General features: G+C 35.8%; 1 protein-coding gene across 1 annotated transcript; it reads right to left on the reverse strand.

Annotated features, from left to right (window-relative positions):
• Positions 1–1360: 1360 nt before the first annotated feature.
• Positions 1361–19682, reverse strand: LOC139712310 (medium-chain acyl-CoA ligase ACSF2, mitochondrial-like). The gene is made up of 12 exons (XM_071624149.1): positions 19454–19682; positions 18847–19025; positions 17671–17789; positions 16622–16787; positions 15844–15951; positions 14644–14783; positions 12126–12297; positions 6014–6121; positions 4555–4706; positions 3430–3571; positions 2573–2683; positions 1361–1495 (listed from the first exon to the last, which is right to left on the reverse strand). The coding sequence occupies exons 1-12, from the start codon at positions 19680–19682 to the stop codon at positions 1361–1363; spliced, it is 1761 nt and encodes a 586-aa protein (XP_071480250.1).
• Between the last annotated feature and the right edge of the window lie 413 nt (positions 19683–20095).

Raw genomic sequence — 20095 nt, forward strand, 5'->3', positions numbered from 1 at the left:
AATAGAGATTCATTAGTATATTATTATACGTAACATGAAAATAAGAGAAAGCATCAACCATAACTGTAGATTGACGAACCATTACCTCAATTTAAAGTCATTTTGTAACTAAATTTAGATGCTTTGCAGTATCTATAAAACATCTAAATAGATTTTAACGATGTGTCTGTTTCTGGTGAGGTTCTTCCCCCTCTACAATGCAATACTGTACATGAAACGGAGTGTGTTGTGGAGCAGAAATACTATCTGCCAATAAATTCATAAGGACATTTCGGATGAAATATATTTTAGATTTCCCGCAGATGATTAAAGAGGAAATCCAGTAAAAAAATATTTGTTAGTCTGAAAAAAAAAACAGTAAAATATTACGAGTTCAACGGTAAAATTTTGATCGAATCGGGTGAAAAATAGGGAAGTTATGACATTTTGAAGTTTCACTAATTTTTGAGGAAACAGTTCTTGAACGGTCAATATGAATATGCAAATGCAAAGTGAGCATGTCATCCCCTCACAACTTGTCATACAGTTTGCACATAAAATTTTGAAATTTCCAGTTTTTCATTCAAACGCAATTATGCCCGAAGCTCAAATCCTATATCTAACTGATCACTATTCTGAAGTTATTCAACCAGGAATAACATCATGTTTCAGACTTCAGTGACAGAAACATTGAATTTTCGTGTTTTTTTTTTTGTGGGGGGGGGGGTTGTACACGATCGATGGAAAATTGTGAGGTTATGACATGGTCAGCTCACTAATTAGCATATTCATATCAACTGTACAAGAACTGTTTTGCAGAAATTAGCAAAACTTCAAAATTTCATAACTTCCTTATTTTTCATCCAATGTCAGTCAAATTTTTACCGTTGAACTTGTAAGATTTTACTCTTTTTTATCAGACTAACTTATTCTTGGACTGGATTTCCTCTTTAAGGAGTACATTGTTATTTTACAAGCCACACCTTTGTCTTGTGAAAAAATGGCATGTTGGCAACACAGTCCCTAGTTTACACTAAAACACATTATCACCAGGTGAAGATCTTGAGCCCCAATATTCAGACAAGAGAAACATATTAACTGGCGATTGGCCTACAGACATTATCACACGTTTTTAGTTGAATCATATCTTCAAATCAACACACACTATAGTTGTCTTCAATAATATTAAAGTTCAAATGCATTATTGTTTATGGATATAGACTAACAACAATCATGAATACTATACGAATACATTCCTTATATACTTCCTGGTTGCGTTTTTCCTTCCATCATTCGTGTTATACAATAATCTCGGACGTCTTAAAAGCGATGCTTTTTATCCACCAATCCGTTGTGAACCGCGTCTTCTTCGAAGGCTGATCTAGTCGACTGATTTTTCTAGTCCGAGCTTTTGAATCATCTCTTCCGCGAGTTTAAATTTTTGTACTTTGTTCGACATTGTCAGCGGGAAGCTGGATACAAACTCGACGTAGCGTGGAATCTCGTAATGGGCGACCTAGAAAATGATAATTATATGCAATAAGATAAGAAGAGGCAAGATAGCAAGATATCCATTTAACATGATGTGACATGGTATAAGTGTCATGTTATACTTTCCTTCTTTGCGATTGAAAATTAAAACAAAATATACAACACACTGTATTGGAACCTGTGAACAATGGTTTCTTCAATCCCATTAGTCAAACGCACAACGTAATAGACGAATATCACCCTCCATAGTTTACGTGCAGATGGTGATGAGGATAGTCGTAAGGTCGTAATAAAGTATATGGGGCGCCAAGTGTTGCATGGTGTCTTTATCAATTTCGTCAACAAAATTGTCATTTCTTCGACTTAATTGACATTCTGGTTGACGAAATGACCGATTCTATGACGCCAAGAGGCCATGCGACACTAATGGCGCACTATACCTACTTACGAGCTTATCCTCGAATATAAAGATCACCGTCTGAACCTAACTTCTATCAGCAACAAGATACAAAAATGCAGTAATAGATTCTCAATCATCCGCAATGAAAGAATGAGCTCTATCTTTCAAAAAATAAAAAAGTACTAAAAATCGAATCATAGACGGCATTTAAAGTGCACCGTACGAGCACTTCGAACCACCTTCAGAGATATGATTGCATTGAATACTGTACAATTTTCTAAAATTCAAACGTACACAAGATAGCTATAACCGGTGTCTTCTTGATTTTCTCTATTTTGTAATGAGGTTGTTAATATACAAAATATGCAAAAATAAGCGTATCCGGGCAATTACCCCCAGAGAGCAATTACCCCCGGTTAAATACTGGTTAGTGGCAGGATTAGAGCAAAGATTAGGGTTAGGGTTAGGTTTATGATAGGGTTGAGAGTTTGGGTTAGGGATAGATTAGAATTAGGATTAGGGCCAGGGGAAGGGTCCGGGGTAATTTCCCATGGAGTAATTGCCCTAGACCCAAAATAAGTACTTTTATCTCTGTTTGTGTATGTGTATGCGTGTGTGTATGAGGGGGGGGGGGGGTATTGTTTTGAAGTGACACTGTAATACATCTTGGCGTGCTATTGTATCTCAGCTATTAAGTCTCACCTTGCCCTTGCAGTACTGGCGGATCTCGTCGGCCGAGCACGTTAGGCCCTCCTTTACCTTCACGCATGCGCACAGTTCCTCTATCATCCGTTTGTCTGGAACGCCTACAATCTTTGGAGTACAATTTAAAAAAAAAATGCATTATGTGACCTTATCTAATACATATTATACAGAACAGAACTACGCATTAAGACGATAATTTTAGATAATTTTATGTGATGTATAGTTGTAGTTAAGTTTTTAACTGGCTTATCAGTATGCTATGCATGTTACATGTTGACCATGACTATAGTGACGATTGATGGGTTCCGTATATCATACCGGTACTAGTTAATTACTAGTACACTAATAGTATGGAGGCGGACGGGGATAGATCCAGCAATGGATTCACGCATAGGTCTGAGCATATTGACATGATGTTTGAAGGCAACACACACTATTCCAGTATAGGTTGGCTTGTCGAATTGAAGAGTTTGTTCGCAAAAACCGATAAGTCCATATTTGCCAAATGGAGATATTTTCCAAATGGAGATATTTTCGATTAAAGGTCAAGAAAAATAAAGAGAATAAAAAGAAATTTTTGAATCTTTTGACCATAACTTCCAAAAATGTACCTTTGTAGTGACCGATATATCATTTAAAAGGTATTATTTTGTCCTTTATGACAGAGACCGTACTTCATAATCTTCAAAAATGGACTTATCGGTTTTTGCAAACAAAGTCTTCAATTTGTTTGATTATATCTTGTGGTCTGTATAATATTTAAATTATCACTGCACGTAGGTAGGCCTCTGCAGCATCAATGGCATTCTAAGACTGTTGTCAGTAAGAGGAATGAACATAACTCTCCAACTTACATAGACATCTTCCACTTTGGGATGATTAAACAACAGCTGTTCAATGTGGGCGGGGAAGATGTTTTCTCCGCCCCTTATGATGACGTCTTTGCTCCGCCCCACGATGCGTACATAACCGTCCTCATCCAAAGTTCCAAGGTCCCTTGGTGGGCGTCGACGGAAAATATCCAATCACACATGTATTCAAATATGTTATGGATATTTGTTTATATTGTTTCATTTTGCTGATGACCTCGTGAAGGAAAATCCCCTTCACCTGCTTATACGGAATATATCAGTATGCCTACTTGAAGTCCAGTTTGCCTGCATCATAGTTCATTATTGTTGCTATATAGGTGTGGCAGTCCGAATTGGTTCGGCTTCCTGGTTGCCAGAGACAAACATTATAATAGATCTTTTGTGGTATAGGCTAATAGGCGCAGACTGTATTGTTCACCGCGCATTGGTACTAAATGATTTTACACTGTGATGAGTCGGGCGTCGCCACTTTGACACACTCAATCCGGCGGTCAGACAATAAAGTCTTGCACCTTCTGCACTCCAATGTTTTAACCATAAACATCCGTGTACTGTGGTTATTGTCCAGTGTCTGAGTTACTACTAACCACGTAGTGCAACAGTATCCACAACAATAGGTGTTATTATTATTATAATACAGTAAAAGCAAAACCAATCTTTTGGCACAATACATTTTGATTCGGTAGATGCTGTGCACAACAATGATATGAATTGCTGAAACCACTACTACTTTGTACTTAGTACACCAGCTACTAAATAATGTGTATAGTGTTTTATGACAATAAAATCTTTGAGGATCTACTCTATAGTATCAAATTAGGGTGGTAATAGTGACGGAAGAACTTAAAATTTTGTTTGTTTTATTTACCTTGCAGCATTCTTTCCATAAAGGTAAATCTGTACCACTGCCGTTTCATTAATCATAAAGAAATTTAAAAAGAGCAGAAGAGAATTAAAATAGGATCCTATTTCATGTCATTCATCAGTCGAATGAATCGTAATAACTGACTTTTATCCGTCTTATAAATCTATGAACGTAAGAGTTGATTTTCTGGAGGAAATCTCTTAGGTATAAAGATGGTTATTTAAAGATTTGTCTTTGCTCACCCTGTGTGAAGCCACTGTGCTTGGTCTATTGTCTCTCTGGTTTTTTCTTCATCTCCCCAGTAACCTGTCATGTTGCACGGTGAGCGTGCGCACACTTCCCCGGGGGAACCCAGGGGGACAATCTCACCGGTTGAAGGGTCGACGATTTTAACCTGCACTCCATGAGCAAAAGGTGACGTCATAAAAAACAAACAAAAGTCATTACCATAGGGAATATCATAAAACATAACTTCAGCTGTCTTGGTCAACAGTGCTTTGAATGTATACATGATCTCAAAAACTTAAGTGGTTTAGTTTGCGTTTAGGAAACATTGTCTTTCTTAATTTTATTGTTTCCAACAAACATTCATTCCAAACATATTCATTTCTTATTACTTGTACTGTATTTGCTAAAGCAGCATAAAACTAATTATATCTGATTTCTTGAAATGTTTAGCAGTATCTGTATAAAAGAACCATACGCAAAAAGAAAAACTTTCTATGGTGCTCTGTTTGACGGAGGTGTGTACATGTTTCTGGATTAATTTGAGGATGTTTAATTTTCAAGAGCTCAGAAACTCAAATTTCCCATCTTTAAGATTTAAGACGGTTTGAAGGTGGTGGTCATGGGAAGGGTTATTAAAGGCTTGACAGGTTTTGCAAGAATTTATGATGGTTTCGCTCAAGTTCCCTGTGAATAAGAAATTATTTTTATTTTCATTCATTTCTATTTATCACAATGATAATCTTAAATCTTGGTCAACTAGAATTTATTTGATAGAAATCGTCAGCTTGTAATTGCTAGCAAATCATTTTATTTTCCTTTGTCTGGGGAGATCTGATTTTCATCAATGTGCCACCTCAAGGAGAAACTCGACTCATATGAATTAAACTCGGCTCAAAACCATAGAGTAATTAAAACAAGCACAGCAGGGTGACGAAAAACACGAGTCGAAATGACACTCTCATGTCCATTTAACGTCTGCTGCAATGTAACATGGCAGACAGATACTTTTTATAATCATTATACCTCGATAGACTTTCAGCACGTTATTGTTACTACTCTGTTCTACAGTTAGACCATGGAGCTACAACCTTTCATGGCTACTATATATATACTTTCATGAAAACTGCTCATGCAAGTCATAAATTCCGTCGTTATTTCTTCTATTCACAATAAGGTTTCCCAATTTCCTATACATGGATTACGTGGAGTGAGTATCTGCGCGCAAACCGAATCAAATAATACTCTTGTTATACCAAACCAAATCAGACAACACCAACTCATATCAAATCTAGTTATCTCAAACCAAATTGATTAAATCACATTACAAGAGAACTTAAAATGACAACATCAGCACACAAATCTGAAGCAAACCAAGTCAAAGTATCAGACTATGACAGATGATCAGATAAGATCAAGCCAGGACAGTCCATGTAATAAACTTATTATGATTATATCTATTATCGAGTATTTTACCTCGTACCAAGGCGCGGTACGCCCCACTGTGGAGAAGCGGACATCTGGGGCGTCGTCCTTTCTGGAGATCGTGATTACACCACTCGACTCAGTCATGCCATACACGATCTACGATGACAGAGAACGAAGGAAACGTACAATTTCACCGTTATTTTTTTTTTTAATTGTTTGTAGTTATTTCTTGTGTGTGTGTGTGTGTGTGTGTGTGTGTGTGTGTGTGTGTGTGTGTGTGTTTCTTGTTATTACTTATGGTTCTACGTGTCCCATTTCAGTGCCTCGCCTAGACAGAAAGATCCGTCTGTCCGGAGGACTCTTTTATATTTTGCCATTAACGCTGTCTTGGGATCCGTGAAGCCAGACGCAGTCTCCGCGGAACATTCCCCGACGGACAGATACAGACCGATCTTTCGGTCAATGCCTCGCCCTGCATGGGTGAGGGGTGAATGGGCCAAGAATACCATGCTCATCTTTCTGCACCAGCGGCATCCCATAAACTGATGAGGCAATTTTTGCGCAAACGTACACTGCATGCAGCGCAAATCGATTTAGATTGTCCATTCACTCTATCTTTATAGATAATTATTACGATTACATAATGAAAGCAATTCAAACTGTTGGCAAACGCCATTACGATTCCCAAAGTCAGCGCTGCGCTGCGCTGTGTTGATATCTCGAACTTTCCTTATTGGTTTCAGTTTGTTTTATTTCTCCACTAAATGTACAAATAAAGTCATGTTGACAAATCAACAACGGTCACATAAAAACGAATAAGAGCTCAATTAGGTGTGTACACGTTAACACGAACTCACATTCTAACCTGGGTGGAGGACACCTTTATTAATAATCAACTTGTTTAAAGGACAAGTTCACCTTCATAAACATAAGGATTGAGAAAATACAACAATATTAGTAGAACACATCAGTGAAAGTTTGAGGAAAATTGGACAATTCAATTCAATTCAATTCATTTATTTTTCATTCTTCTTTTTTCAACAAAACATAACGCATAATATATTTGGAATTACATCATAAACATAAACATTCGATTTTGTGAAAGATAAATGATACAAATAAACAAAAGAATGCATACTGGCAAAAAAGTACAAAGTTATGCTTCAATTGAGGAAAAAGAAAGAACTGAGAGGTCCACTAAAAAGCAAGCTTGTATGTTGTGAACCACTCAAAAATGAACAAACTTATGAATTACTTATATACAAATACTTATCACAGTTATAATTTACGACAGAACGGAACAAGAGAGGAGAAATACAAAAGACATGACAACACTTGACAAAAAAGACGGAAAGAATGGGGAGAGAGAAAGGAAAAGAAAAAAAAGAGAAAGAGAATAAGAGAATGAGAGAATGCCTATACGCTGAACTAGGGAAATGGAACAGGGGGTGATTGAGAATGTGCTTCAGAGGGCTGGTACTGCACGCAGCTGTGCAGGGATTTAATGGCTATTGCATAATAATCCATGCAATCCATTACGTAATAATGAAGTCAGTAAACGAAAGATTGGTGGATGGATGATGAACCCTGAGGTTGATGAGATCTAACTAAGGACGAAATATATCAAAGAGGATTTAACAGAAATGATTTCAACTTGCGCTTAAAAGAATGCAAAGAAGGGGAATTTTTTATTTCACAGCTTAATGAATTCCAAAATCTAGGACCGGTGTATATAAATGTACTCTGAGCTAATAAAGTTCTCAGGAGGGGCAAATGAAACTCATTAGATTGTCTAGTTGGATAATTATGAAAAAACTGATTCCGTGGAAACATTGAATTGAAAATACTGGGAAGTGCATTTGTATTGTAATTAAACATAAACTGACCAAGTTGAAAAAAATACAAATCTTTGATTTTCAAAATCTTATATTTAGTAAACAATGGCTCTGAATGGGAACGTGGCGGGACGCCGCATATGATACGAAGTACCTTTTTCTGCAGTAATAGTAATTTATCTAATAAAGTTTGATGGGCACTACCCCATGCTAGGAGTCCGTAATTAAGATACGGTAAAATCAGAGAAAAATACAAGGTCAACAAAGAGGACATTGGAATATAAGACTTGAGTCTATTTATGATACCAATATTACGTGAAATGATTGTACTAATGTTAATAATGTGCGGTCTCCATGAAAGTTTATCATCCACTGTGATACCAAGGAATTTTATATGAGATACACGTTCTAACAGAGTGTCATCAAAAATGATATTTGTGCGCAAAGCTTCTACAGAATTGCTAAAAAGCATATACTTAGTTTTCTTGAGATTAAGTGATAATTTATTAGCTCTTATCCACTGAGTAACTTTTTTCAGTTCAGAATTAACAATGCTTACGAGAGTATCTGGATTTCGGTGAGAAAAGAAAACATTGGAATCATCAGCAAAAAGTATAAATGAGAGTATATCAGATGATCTACAAAAGTCATTAATATAAATAATAAAAAGTAATGGTCCTAATAAGCTACCCTGTGGGACGCCACATTTGATAAATTCTAAATTTGAGTCATTCTCGTTCAGAGATACATATTGTTTTCGATTTTGTAGGTAACTCCTGAACCACTCCAAGGCCTTCCCCCGTATTCCATAATGAGACAATTTATATAATAAAATGTCATGATTTATCGTATCGAAGGCCTTGGAGAAGTCCAGGAAGATACCAATAAGATGAGAATGATTATCAATAGTATGCGCGGCGTGGTCAATAAATTTCAAAAGGGCATGAATGGTACTGTGTTTCTGACGAAACCCAAATTGAGAATTTGTAAAAACATTATGAAAATTAAGAAAATTAATTGTTCTTACAAACACCAATTTTTCCAAAATTTTAGATAAGGATGAAAGCAAAGAAATGGGTCTATAATTACTTACATCAAATTCATCTCCTTTTTTAAATAAAGGAAAAACCTTAGCTATTTTCATAATTTCAGGAAAAACACCACTTAGTATAGATTTATTGAAAATATATGAAAGTGGGTCAGCAATTGATGATATAATTCCCTTTAAAATGAAATTACTTATATCATCATAACCGGCACTTCGTTTATTATTCATTGCAGTAACAATATCTATTATTTCATATTTGGTAGTTGGAACAAAAAAAATTGAACTAGAATTAGGCTGACCTAAGAATGTAGAAAAATGCATATTTGACTGTGGTACTTTTTCTGCCAGATTTTCCCCAATCATTGAAAAATAAGAATTAAAAATATTAACTATATCATTAGGATCTTCAACAATTTTATTATCATATTTTAACTTTGTAATATTTAATTTCTTTTTTGATATATTCATAGCCTGCTTCAATATCTTCCATGTATTCTTTATATCATGTTTATATTTCTCTAACTGAATCATATAATATTTCCTCTTTTCCAACCGTATAATCTTCGTTAAGATATTTCTATACGAAGTGTATTTATTTTTTGACTTCTCAGTTTTTTTCATTTTGAATTTATAATATAACCTATTTTTCCTATTTATTGAACGCAGAACAGATTTTGAAATCCATGGAAGTTTAGGAGACGTTTTATAATTAACTAACTTATCTTTTATTTTAGGAATATATTCATCTAAATATTTATTCATAATCCCTGAAAAATTTTCAAATGATGCATTTACGTCATCATTATCATAAACACTAGACCAGTCAGCCCTATCTAAGCAAGCACCAAGGCTAGCCAAATTTTCCGGTGAAGCTCTACGTCTAAATGAAGAAAATTGAAACTTATTAACCAAATGTTTAAGATCAAAACATGTTATAATAGGGAAATGATCAGTTATATCAGATAAAATTATAGCAGAATTTAAAATCTGCACAGAATTAGAAAAAATATTATCAAGGAGGGTTGCGGAGTGATTTGTAACACGAGTTGGCTTCGAAATTAGTGGCAAGAAGGAGGCTGACAAAAACATTTCAAGAAATTCTTGAGATGTGATATCATCATTCCTAATCAAATCAATATTAAAATCACCCATTATAAAAATGCTTTTATTGATAAACAAAGGACTTTTTAATAAATTTGTCATACAATTTAAAAAATCCTTGGAACTAGAACTTGGAGGTCTATAAACAATACCAATTATAATATTCTTACTTTGCGGAATACAAATTTCCACAAACAAAGTCTCTACAATTTCATTCATTACATTTAATTCATCACAAACACTAAATTCAAATTTTTCAGATAAATAAAAAGCGACTCCACCACCCGTCCTGTTTACTCTGTTGTTAACAATAAACTCATAACCATTTAACGCATACGGCAAATTAACGTCAAATGATAACCATGTTTCAGTTAAACCTATTACTGAAATTTGTTGTTTATTTTGATTATCTAATAATATCTGCAACTCATCAAAATGTTTATTAATACTCCTTATATTTAAATGTAACATAGAAAATATGCTTTGTGAAAAACTTTTTGTATAATCTTTAAACTGGTCAACAGTTACATATTTAGAAGAAATTTGAGGGGAGTCATATTCAAAATCAAAATCATTATATATATCTTTTGAAGATGAGTTTACATTATTAACAATAAGATCGTCAAAAAAAGCAGACGATTGTGACTTATTCCGACTTAATTCCGAAGGGGAACGTCTAAACAGATCAAAGAGTTCATCATCATCTAGGGAATCAAATGCTACATTAAGTCGATTAGCCATAAAAAGAGGCATAACGTATATGAAGGCATGTCAACTGACGAGTTAGCAAAGGAATGAAATTTTTTGGCACAAAAGATGCACGGACAATTCCGGGTTCACGGATAGTACAGCGAGTAGGCAAATTCACGAAAACATAGACTTTAGGCAACATAATCAAAGCACATAGAATACATAAACAACACAGGAAGAAAGCGTACACACAAATAGTCAAAGCCTGTAAAAGAACTTTGACAGAACCAGTGCAAAGCATTTAAACGGCCATGGAGATAAAGATAGCTCCCGAATTTGGAAAAATCATTCGTTATTTATAGGAAATAATTATTGATTTATAGAATGAAAATATAAAAAATGGATAATAAATGCGTGTTAACATTAAAATAAAAATGAAAATAAAACCCCTTTCATATCTTGGATCATTATGTAATATCATAATATTATCAAGGCCCGGAAGTTTCACATTCATTTTACATTATACACAAGGGGCATAACTAATCAGACTAAAATAATATGCTGACATTACAAATGTCGGACAACTGCTGAAATGAGTGAACAATATAATAATACTGACAGCCCTCGCAGGGGCAGACGGGGCAATAGCTGTATGTGAACTAGATGCCATGCTTACAAAAGGTGACAACGAAATACTGAAAACTTTCGCATGGGCAACAGCTGTATGAGAACTGAATACCTTACTTACAAAAGGGAAGGAAACAAAAACAACAACAACAACAGCTCACTCCAAAATCTCAGGGAAAGCGCTGTTCATATATTTGGATGCATGAATAATCGATGGAAAAGTTATGAATTTTTTAAATTTTTGTGTTGGAACCGCTGGATGAGGAGACTACTACAGCTTGTGAGTCATATGCGTACAACAGTATAAAGAAAATATAAAAGAAAATTCAACATATTTTCACTTTCTTCGCATAATAAAAGAGCAATTGACTTGCCTCTTTCTAAAGGCAGGGGGAATAATATTACCCATAACATTTATCGGTAACGAGTCAGGGAAATGTGTACTTTTTTCAAAAGATGGAATTTTGTGAAATTCTCTTTATATTTTCCTTATATTGTTGTACGCATGTGACATCTAAGTTATTCATACACTGCAGTAGTCTTCTCATCCAGCGGGTACTGCAAAAAAACTTCAAAAATTCATAACTTTTGAACGGATTGTCTGATTTTCCTCAAACTTTCAATGATGTGTTCTACTAATATTGCTACATTCTCTCAATCCTTATGTTTATGAAGGTGAACTTGTCCTTTAACTGTATTCAACGGCCTCTGGGCGATTATGATGCTGTAATTCTCTTCTATCTTATTTTCATACTAGTTTATTACTAGTAAAGAGATTAAAAATGAAAATGAATCGAGAGTGGACACATAAACAAAACGAGCTGGTGAAATATGAGTGACACAATATTTCAAGTCCTACCACAAAGTGTTCCATGGACGGAATTACTGAGCGGAGTTTGTCGGCCAGCGTTTTAGGCACCATACTTCCACCGGTGAGGGCGCAGGTGAAACTTCTGAGGTCGAAAGCTGTCAGCTCTGGGTGGTGTAACATGTCAATGAGCATCGTGGGTGTACCAAAGAAATGTGAACACCTGTGAGAAGAACAGAGAGGTAGAATCATCAGTTACGTGGACATGCTTCATTTATATTAATAACTAGAATTATCACTGAAGGTGGTTAATACCCCCGCCCTTAGTGTTGCTTTATAGTATGTGATGTCATGAGGGCAATGACGTTAATACCAAGTTTGTGCACTTGTCGAATCATCATACAAACAAAATGTGACCACAGTTGCTTGAGTGCTATGGTAACAGTTGGTTCCACAAGGTTTGGGTAAAAAGTGTGGTTACCATGGTAATGCATTGTCTGATACAAACACAAGGGACATTTTGCATAACTACCGTACACTTAAAGACCATCATACACACCAAATTTGACCTTCATAGCTTGAATGGTTTATTCTGATACAGAAATGAGTGGTTACCATGGCAACACATTTTCCTTATACTAACACATTGGTGTCTTGCAAAACTACACTTCTAGATCATGATGCATATTAAATTTGACTTTAATTGCTTGAATGATGGAAAAGTTATTCGATCTGCAAGGTTTTGGTAAAATTGTGGTTACCATGGCAACGGTTTGTGTGACAAACACAAAAATTATGTGTTCCACATCTATACCTCAGGGCCATAATGCCTACCAAATTTGGTTTCAATTGCTTGAAAACTGTGGAAGAAGTTCACCTCACAGGATTTAAAAACAAACAAACATACGGTTGCCATGGCAACGCATTGTCCGATATAAATACAAAGGACATTTTGCAAAACTACACATAAAAAGCCAAATTTCACCTTCATAGATTAAATCGTTCAATTTGATACAATAATGAGAGGTTACCATGGCAACACATTTTTCTTATATTAATACATTGGTGTCTTTCATAGCTACTCCTCCCGATCATCATACATACTAAATTTGACCTTAATTGCTTGAATGATGTGGAAGTTATTCAATCCACAAGGTTTTGATAAAATTATGGTTACCATGGCAACGCTTTGTCTGACAAACACAAAAATTATGTGTTTCACATCTATGCCTCAAGGCCATAATGCCTACCAAATTTGATTTCAATTGCTTCAAAACTGTGGAAGTTGTTCACTCCACAAGATTTCAGAGAAAACATACGGTTACCATGGCAACGCTTTGTCAAGAGGGTACTTAACAAAGCGTTGCCATAGTAACCGTATGTTTTCTTCGAAATCTTGTAGAGTGAACAACTTCCACAGTTTTGAAGCAATTGAAATCAAAGGTTTTGGTAAAATTGTGGTTACCATGGCAACGCATTGTCCGACAAACACAAAAAACATGTCTTGCACATCTATACCTCAATATCATCATTTACTTTAAGTTTCATTTAAATTGCTTCAAAACTGTAGGAGTTCGCGACGCAATATTTTGCAACAGACCGACTGCCCGACCAACATCACGGTGATTCCTATATGTACCCCCTTCACACTAAGTGTGGCGGGGTATAATAATTTCGTTATCGATCAGTTGGGAAGTTCTTTTCAGATACCGAAAATATACTCACAATCGACACAATGTCATCTCAAATGATTCCTATAGACCAAATTAACACGACCAACTAAAACAGAGTAAAGCAGTGTTTGGTTTCGTTTAGCTAAAAAAGTTTTTTTTTTTCATGAGGCACTTTATTTATCTGTTAGTCTTTGTATATAATCATTATTCACCTAAGCATACAATTTTACTTTCGTAGGTCTATCAGTGAGCGCAAAATGAAATATCACTCTAAACTGAGTCACTTTCGACAAAATAATTGCAATGAGTTGCAAGCACTTGAATATCGATGTATCATCTACTAACCATAGTTCAGTAAATATCATAAAAAGCAGATCATCAGTGAATGTATAAAAGTGCTGAGGTATGTAATTCTATTATTACGTTTAAAGGTACTTAGTATAAGTTCGTATCTTGGCTGCTACCAATCAATCAATTTGAGAACTATAATATCTTATCTTATAACTTTCTGAGTTTTTGTTGTTGTCAATGTCCGCGAATTTTCTACATGCTAGTTATTTGTTTGTAATCACTGCATTCAATCCTACACTTTGAAGATCTAGTGGATTTTGTCTTCAACGTGATTGTTTGTTTAAGTTTGTGTGAGCAAGTCATCCTGCCGTTATGGTTATCTTGATGAGGGCTAAAACAAATCCAAGTATAAACATTATTGTGTAAAAAGAAAAATTAGGTGACCAGTTACATCCACGGCTATAGAAAAATTAGGGGCTTTGAAAAAAAAAATCACAGTCACTCTTTGTCTAACAGTCCTCCTCTGCGGTGTCGATGCACTCTTCTGAGATGTGTATGAAGACAATAAAATCCATTAATAGCTGTATATATTATTGAGTGCCCACCTTTCTTCCTCCATGGCCCGCATACATGCGTCTGCATCGAAGCCAGCCGAAGGTAACACCACTTTCCCTCCATTGAGCAAGGAGATGATAATAGCTCCCATGCCGAATAAGTGGAACAATGGGGTCGGCACGCAAGACGACTGAGAAGAAAGAATATTGGGAATTATTATTATCATTATTATTACTATTATTATTATTATTATTATTATCAGTAGTAGTAGTAGTAGTAGTAGTAGTAATAGTATTGCTATCATTATCATTTTTATTATTACCGTTATTATATAGCGCAAAATTCCTTTGGCAAAATCTCTATGCACTTTAGAGGGAGAAAAAAAGAAAAAGATGATTACAGAAATGATATAGTAGTGCATAATCATATAGGCCATTGTCTAACAATCATTATGTTACCTTTTAAACAAATAAGTTTTTAAGGATGTTTTGAACTTTTCACTGGTACTTGCATTTTGCGATGTTGTTCCATAGTTCTGGTGAAGCATGCCTGAAACTTTCGTTTACCATTGTAGTTTGTTGAAATGGAGGGCATACTTATTAATCATTATGTTTGTTCACTTCTTTATTTCAGTCGTTGTCGTTCTTTCTTGCCCTTCTTATCGTGTCTAATGTCCTCAACTTGCCGCTGGAAACGCTTACTGCATAGATATTTAATCAGATTTGTCATCCATGATCGCAATGAATAATTCCTGATCCTACCAAAGATACAAATGTATTGAAGCGATGTGGAAATCAAACCTCGTATGCTCGTTTGATGACAACTTAGTCAGGGGGCAATAATAAAATGATAATTACACCTTGGCGGATTTCAGAAATTAATGCTATCGAACGTGATAGTTATACAGTACAGTATACGTCTTTTCAAGACCTCTAATATGGGTGATACAAATGATTATAAAAGCAGAAAATATACGCAAATGACTGTATCAAATCTTGCAAAGTTTGTTGCATAATAGTAATAATACTAATGACAATGGTAATAATGATGATGATGATAATAATAATAATAATGATAATAATAATAACAATAATGATAATCAGGCAAATTTGTATAGCGCAGCTACTATGTAAATATACTCTACTGCGCTGTGATTTAAGAAAGCTTCTAACATTGTTACATCACAAACAACAATAGTATTCTATTTAGCAAAGAGCAATAGATTTTGAAAGGAAAAGAGAAAACATGACCGAGCTCACAATGTGCGAGGTTTTCGGTAGCATGAACTCAACGATTCCCATGTTGTTAAGAAGACCAAAGTGAGTCAGAGACGTAGCCTTGGGGCTCCCAGTCGTTCCCTGAAAAAAAAAGAGAAACGCGTGCGTCATTGTCGTCATCACGAATAATAAAGTACATATGTATATGATTATGATCAGTAATTCATGATGACGACATTATATGACCACATAGTACCCTATCATCATTGCGAGAGACACTTCATTTATCATTTTCATTTCACATAATTTCTATATAGTAATATTAAATTCTTCATTATCTCAAGAACATACTCATTATGAAACATTAACAGTGAATGAGTGTATGTGCTTGCATTCATAAATTAAGTTAATGTTTGATAATCATGTACTTGTCTTGCCACTGTTTGAAGCCAAGAAAATAAAAAAAAAAGTAATCCAAACAATTTGTACATTGTGTCCTACTTAAAAGAGAATTGTGTCCGAGGGGAACATGCTGTACGTGTGATGTTGGCGGAGATGGAACATTAAACAGAAACCAAAAGAGGATCTATAACTTCCCTATCATATGAAATACAAAAAAAAAAAAAATGTCACCAAACCTCTCTGATGCTAATACTAGTACTCTGGCAAGTCCGATCTTACAAATTTTCTCGAGACATTCGATAGAAATTGCACGGAGTGACAAACCAACACCAGACAGCCATCTTTTATTCTTGAAAACGATTTCTATGGTGGTAAAAGCCGTGCATTGTTTCATCGGGCAACGTCTCACCGAAGTAAACTGGATGTTGATGACGTCATCAAACTGCAAAGTTTTTCGGCCTTGGTCGACAAGAGCGCGCTCCTCAGCTCCGCCCATCTGCATGACGTCATTCATAGAGAAAGCTCCCGGATGGGCTTCGTCGCCCATGACGATTACTGACTCCAACTGAGGAAAGCTGGGGAGAGTGCGAGGTGGGCATTATTTGTTTTATAAAACAAAATAACGTACATAGTTTGTAATGCAAGCAAAGTGTTACGTGAAAAACATATCGCTCATTTTCATTTCTATATCTACTAAGGTAGGAAAAATTCTACGCTAAAATCATGCATGTGCTGGAAAATAGTCCTGGAGTTGACATTGACGAGGATTGCACCCTTAGAAAAGGATAAGAAGGAAATACCATGACTTGTGCAATACCTATAACCTGAAAGACAAAGGTACAGTTATCATACGTGTGTCGCACATACTATGTATTTCAGAGAGTTTGGACACGTGTCAGTTAGAGCAAGGTCCGGTCCATCAGTATGCATAGTGTAATAATAGCTCTTTTAATCAGAGTAAACATAATGCTGTTGCTATTTTTGCAGTTAGGTAGAGAGACAAAGCCATGTATTAGTGTCTTATCATCATTCAATTAGATCCCCCATACTAGAACGTGTCTCAAAATAATCAGCATTCCCACACTGCGATAACCAGCAATCAATCATTGCAATAACGCAGGCCATAAGGTTCAAGGGGCCGATTTGAATAATGAATTGTATTGTCAAGTGGCGTCATTCACAAGGGTGAATATAAATCTCTATCCTACGGTACGATGTCCTCATAATTATATTCAATACATTATTGCCAACGTTTAATAATTAATTGGATAATGTAATTATTATCGTGCGTCAGTCTAAATTATGTATGTAAATGTCGATCAAATACAATATCATCTCATTAGTATTTTGGTTATCATTTCACATTGCACTTAGCGCTAAAAATTGTAAATTCATTTGTCATGTTTATGTTAGAATGATTACAAAACGGAATAAAATTGGTTGCGATGGTATAGATACGTTTTGCTCTTGATGTGACCTGGTGTTGAATTCTGAAGTTCGGGACACGACTCGGCCATCATGTTGTAATAGTGCTGCGTCTTATATGGACCAGATGCCACGATAGCTTTGATGCCAACCTGAAATGAAACAAAATAAAAGAACAGCAACACATGAATAGAGTATAGTATTATAATTGGTCTTTTGCGAATTACTGTTCTGCCTCTGTCGGAGAACAGTTCTTTCCATTCCTATTGAATGAATTCGAGTTGGATAATGATATATACTGTATTCAAAAGCTATACCTTGTATGCGTTTTTAAAGTAAGATACAGGAGGAAGAGTAAGTATTGCTCCTTAAGATCCGAGAGGGTAGACGGATTTTGTTGTTGTTGTCGCTGTTGCTGTAGCAGAACTGATTAGATATTCAAGCAATAACTAAATGGTAATGAAAAGATAACGAGAGAAAATTTAATTTCTTTTCATGAAGGCTTTCAGGAACTTCTCATCTTTCTAAAACATTGTGTATATTTATGATATTTGCGACACGACTATGACTTACAATCGAAGCTCCGTCTGGTATCATTATTTTGCATAGTTATCATAACTTAATTAAACCGTAATTGACATTGATCCTTTGATGAAGAATAATTCTCGCCACCGACAATAGGCAATATCAAGTGATATCGTACGATACCTCCGATATCAAACCTCTCAGGCTGGGGCAGTAACTTCCGGTTTCATGCATTAGTCACGGGGAGGAATGCTGTTTAGCGCCGCTCGGCTCGTCCATGTCGATTTTTGTCCAGTTTTTTCCTTTTAGCATCATCACAAGTACACTCTGCTGCCTCACAGAAAAAACCCATGGTGTAATGGATAGTTATATTCGGGAAATAAACAAACTAAAGTCTAAACAAATATATTTCTTTGGATCCAAAACAAAGCTGGCAAGTTCACGAATCGAAAAGCACACATGCAAATCAATAACCGGATGTCATTACCCCTGCCCTAGAGGTTCGATATCGGAGGTATATCGTACGATATCCCTTGATATCGCCTTGATATCGCCTATTGTTGGTGGCGAGAATTGTCATAAGAAAGTTTTCTTTCTTTCGTTCTTTTTTTTTTTTTGGTTACTTGTTTAATTGCTGTTTTTTGTTTGGTTTGCTGTCGTTTTTAGGGCAGATGAAAATCTTGCCTTTTTCAGCGAATACTGGATGTCGTCCTTCTGGTAGGCTGGGTTCAGGTTGACCAGAATGGCGCCGATCCTGGCGGCAGCAAACTGGGTCAGAACCCAAGAGTAAGAGTTAGGGGCCCAGACTCCCAGTCGATCAGTGCGTCGGACCCCGATGGACAGGAGACCCGCAGCAAAGCGATCTGCCTGTAGAAATAACAACGAATTATGCATACCCACACTTCTTTTCTCTATATCTATCCATGATTGTATAAGAACAGTGTACATATAACTATGGATCCAGCCTTAGGGACACAGTTTGTGTCCCCTTGTACATTTTCAACTACATCACATTCACATTTTGTACTGCTGACATTACCTATAACCTCTATTGCTTTCTACAATGTGTCTCCCAAAAGCTGGATAGAGGATTATTATGTTATATCTTTCTCTCATTCTGAAGAGTTTACTATATAAATATATTAAGCATTGTTTCCATGTGTCTGGAATGTCTTTTTTGTTGTTGCTATTTTACGATTTTAGATGCTGTCAGCTGTTAAAATCATTGACAGTTCCATTATAACCATCATCATTTTCATGATTGTTGATTCATCATCAGTGAAAAGTGCACCGACCTCCTCCCTAAACTGGTGATAGGTCTTCCGTATGCCCTCTGCAGAGGACACCACAAACTCCCTGTCGGGCGATGCCTCCGTGACGTCATCGAGAACCCGGCCAATGGTCTTGCCCTGTAAGGGCAGTGACGCAGGGAAGTCGTTCCCATGTGAGTAGCTGATAGTGATAGTGTACTTACTCCTGACTGGACTTTGGAAGCTGCTGATGACCGGAAACAAATGCATAACCATAGGTATTAGCTCAAGTGCCATGGCTTTTTCTCCTTTGTTTTTATCATTTGTACATCATAACTTACTGAACTTCCTAATGGGCCAAAGATGGATCATTTTTTCTCTGGATAACGTCTGTTTCTTCTGAATCGGTTATACTTTGTATACTATAAAATATACCAATATAACAGCTGCGAAGAACGATACAATTAGTACAAGTAATGATAATGGTGAATCAGGGTGATAAATACTGGTAATAATGATACAAGCAACAAAAATGGTTTACGTTTACAAAGTTACTTTAGTTTCTTCAATGAGGGCAAATATCTGTCTGTAGACTGTAGGCCCTGCTATTATTACCTCCACCCCGCAAAGTATATATACGCAACCCAACACGTGGGTCGAAAGGGGTACCGCAGTAGTATAGA

The sequence above is a fragment of the Diadema antillarum genome, unplaced genomic scaffold (genome assembly GCF_040938485.1).
Source record: "Diadema antillarum isolate AM-2024a unplaced genomic scaffold, OU_Dant_1.0 seq00001791_RagTag, whole genome shotgun sequence".
Classification (NCBI taxonomy): domain Eukaryota; kingdom Metazoa; phylum Echinodermata; class Echinoidea; order Diadematoida; family Diadematidae; genus Diadema; species Diadema antillarum.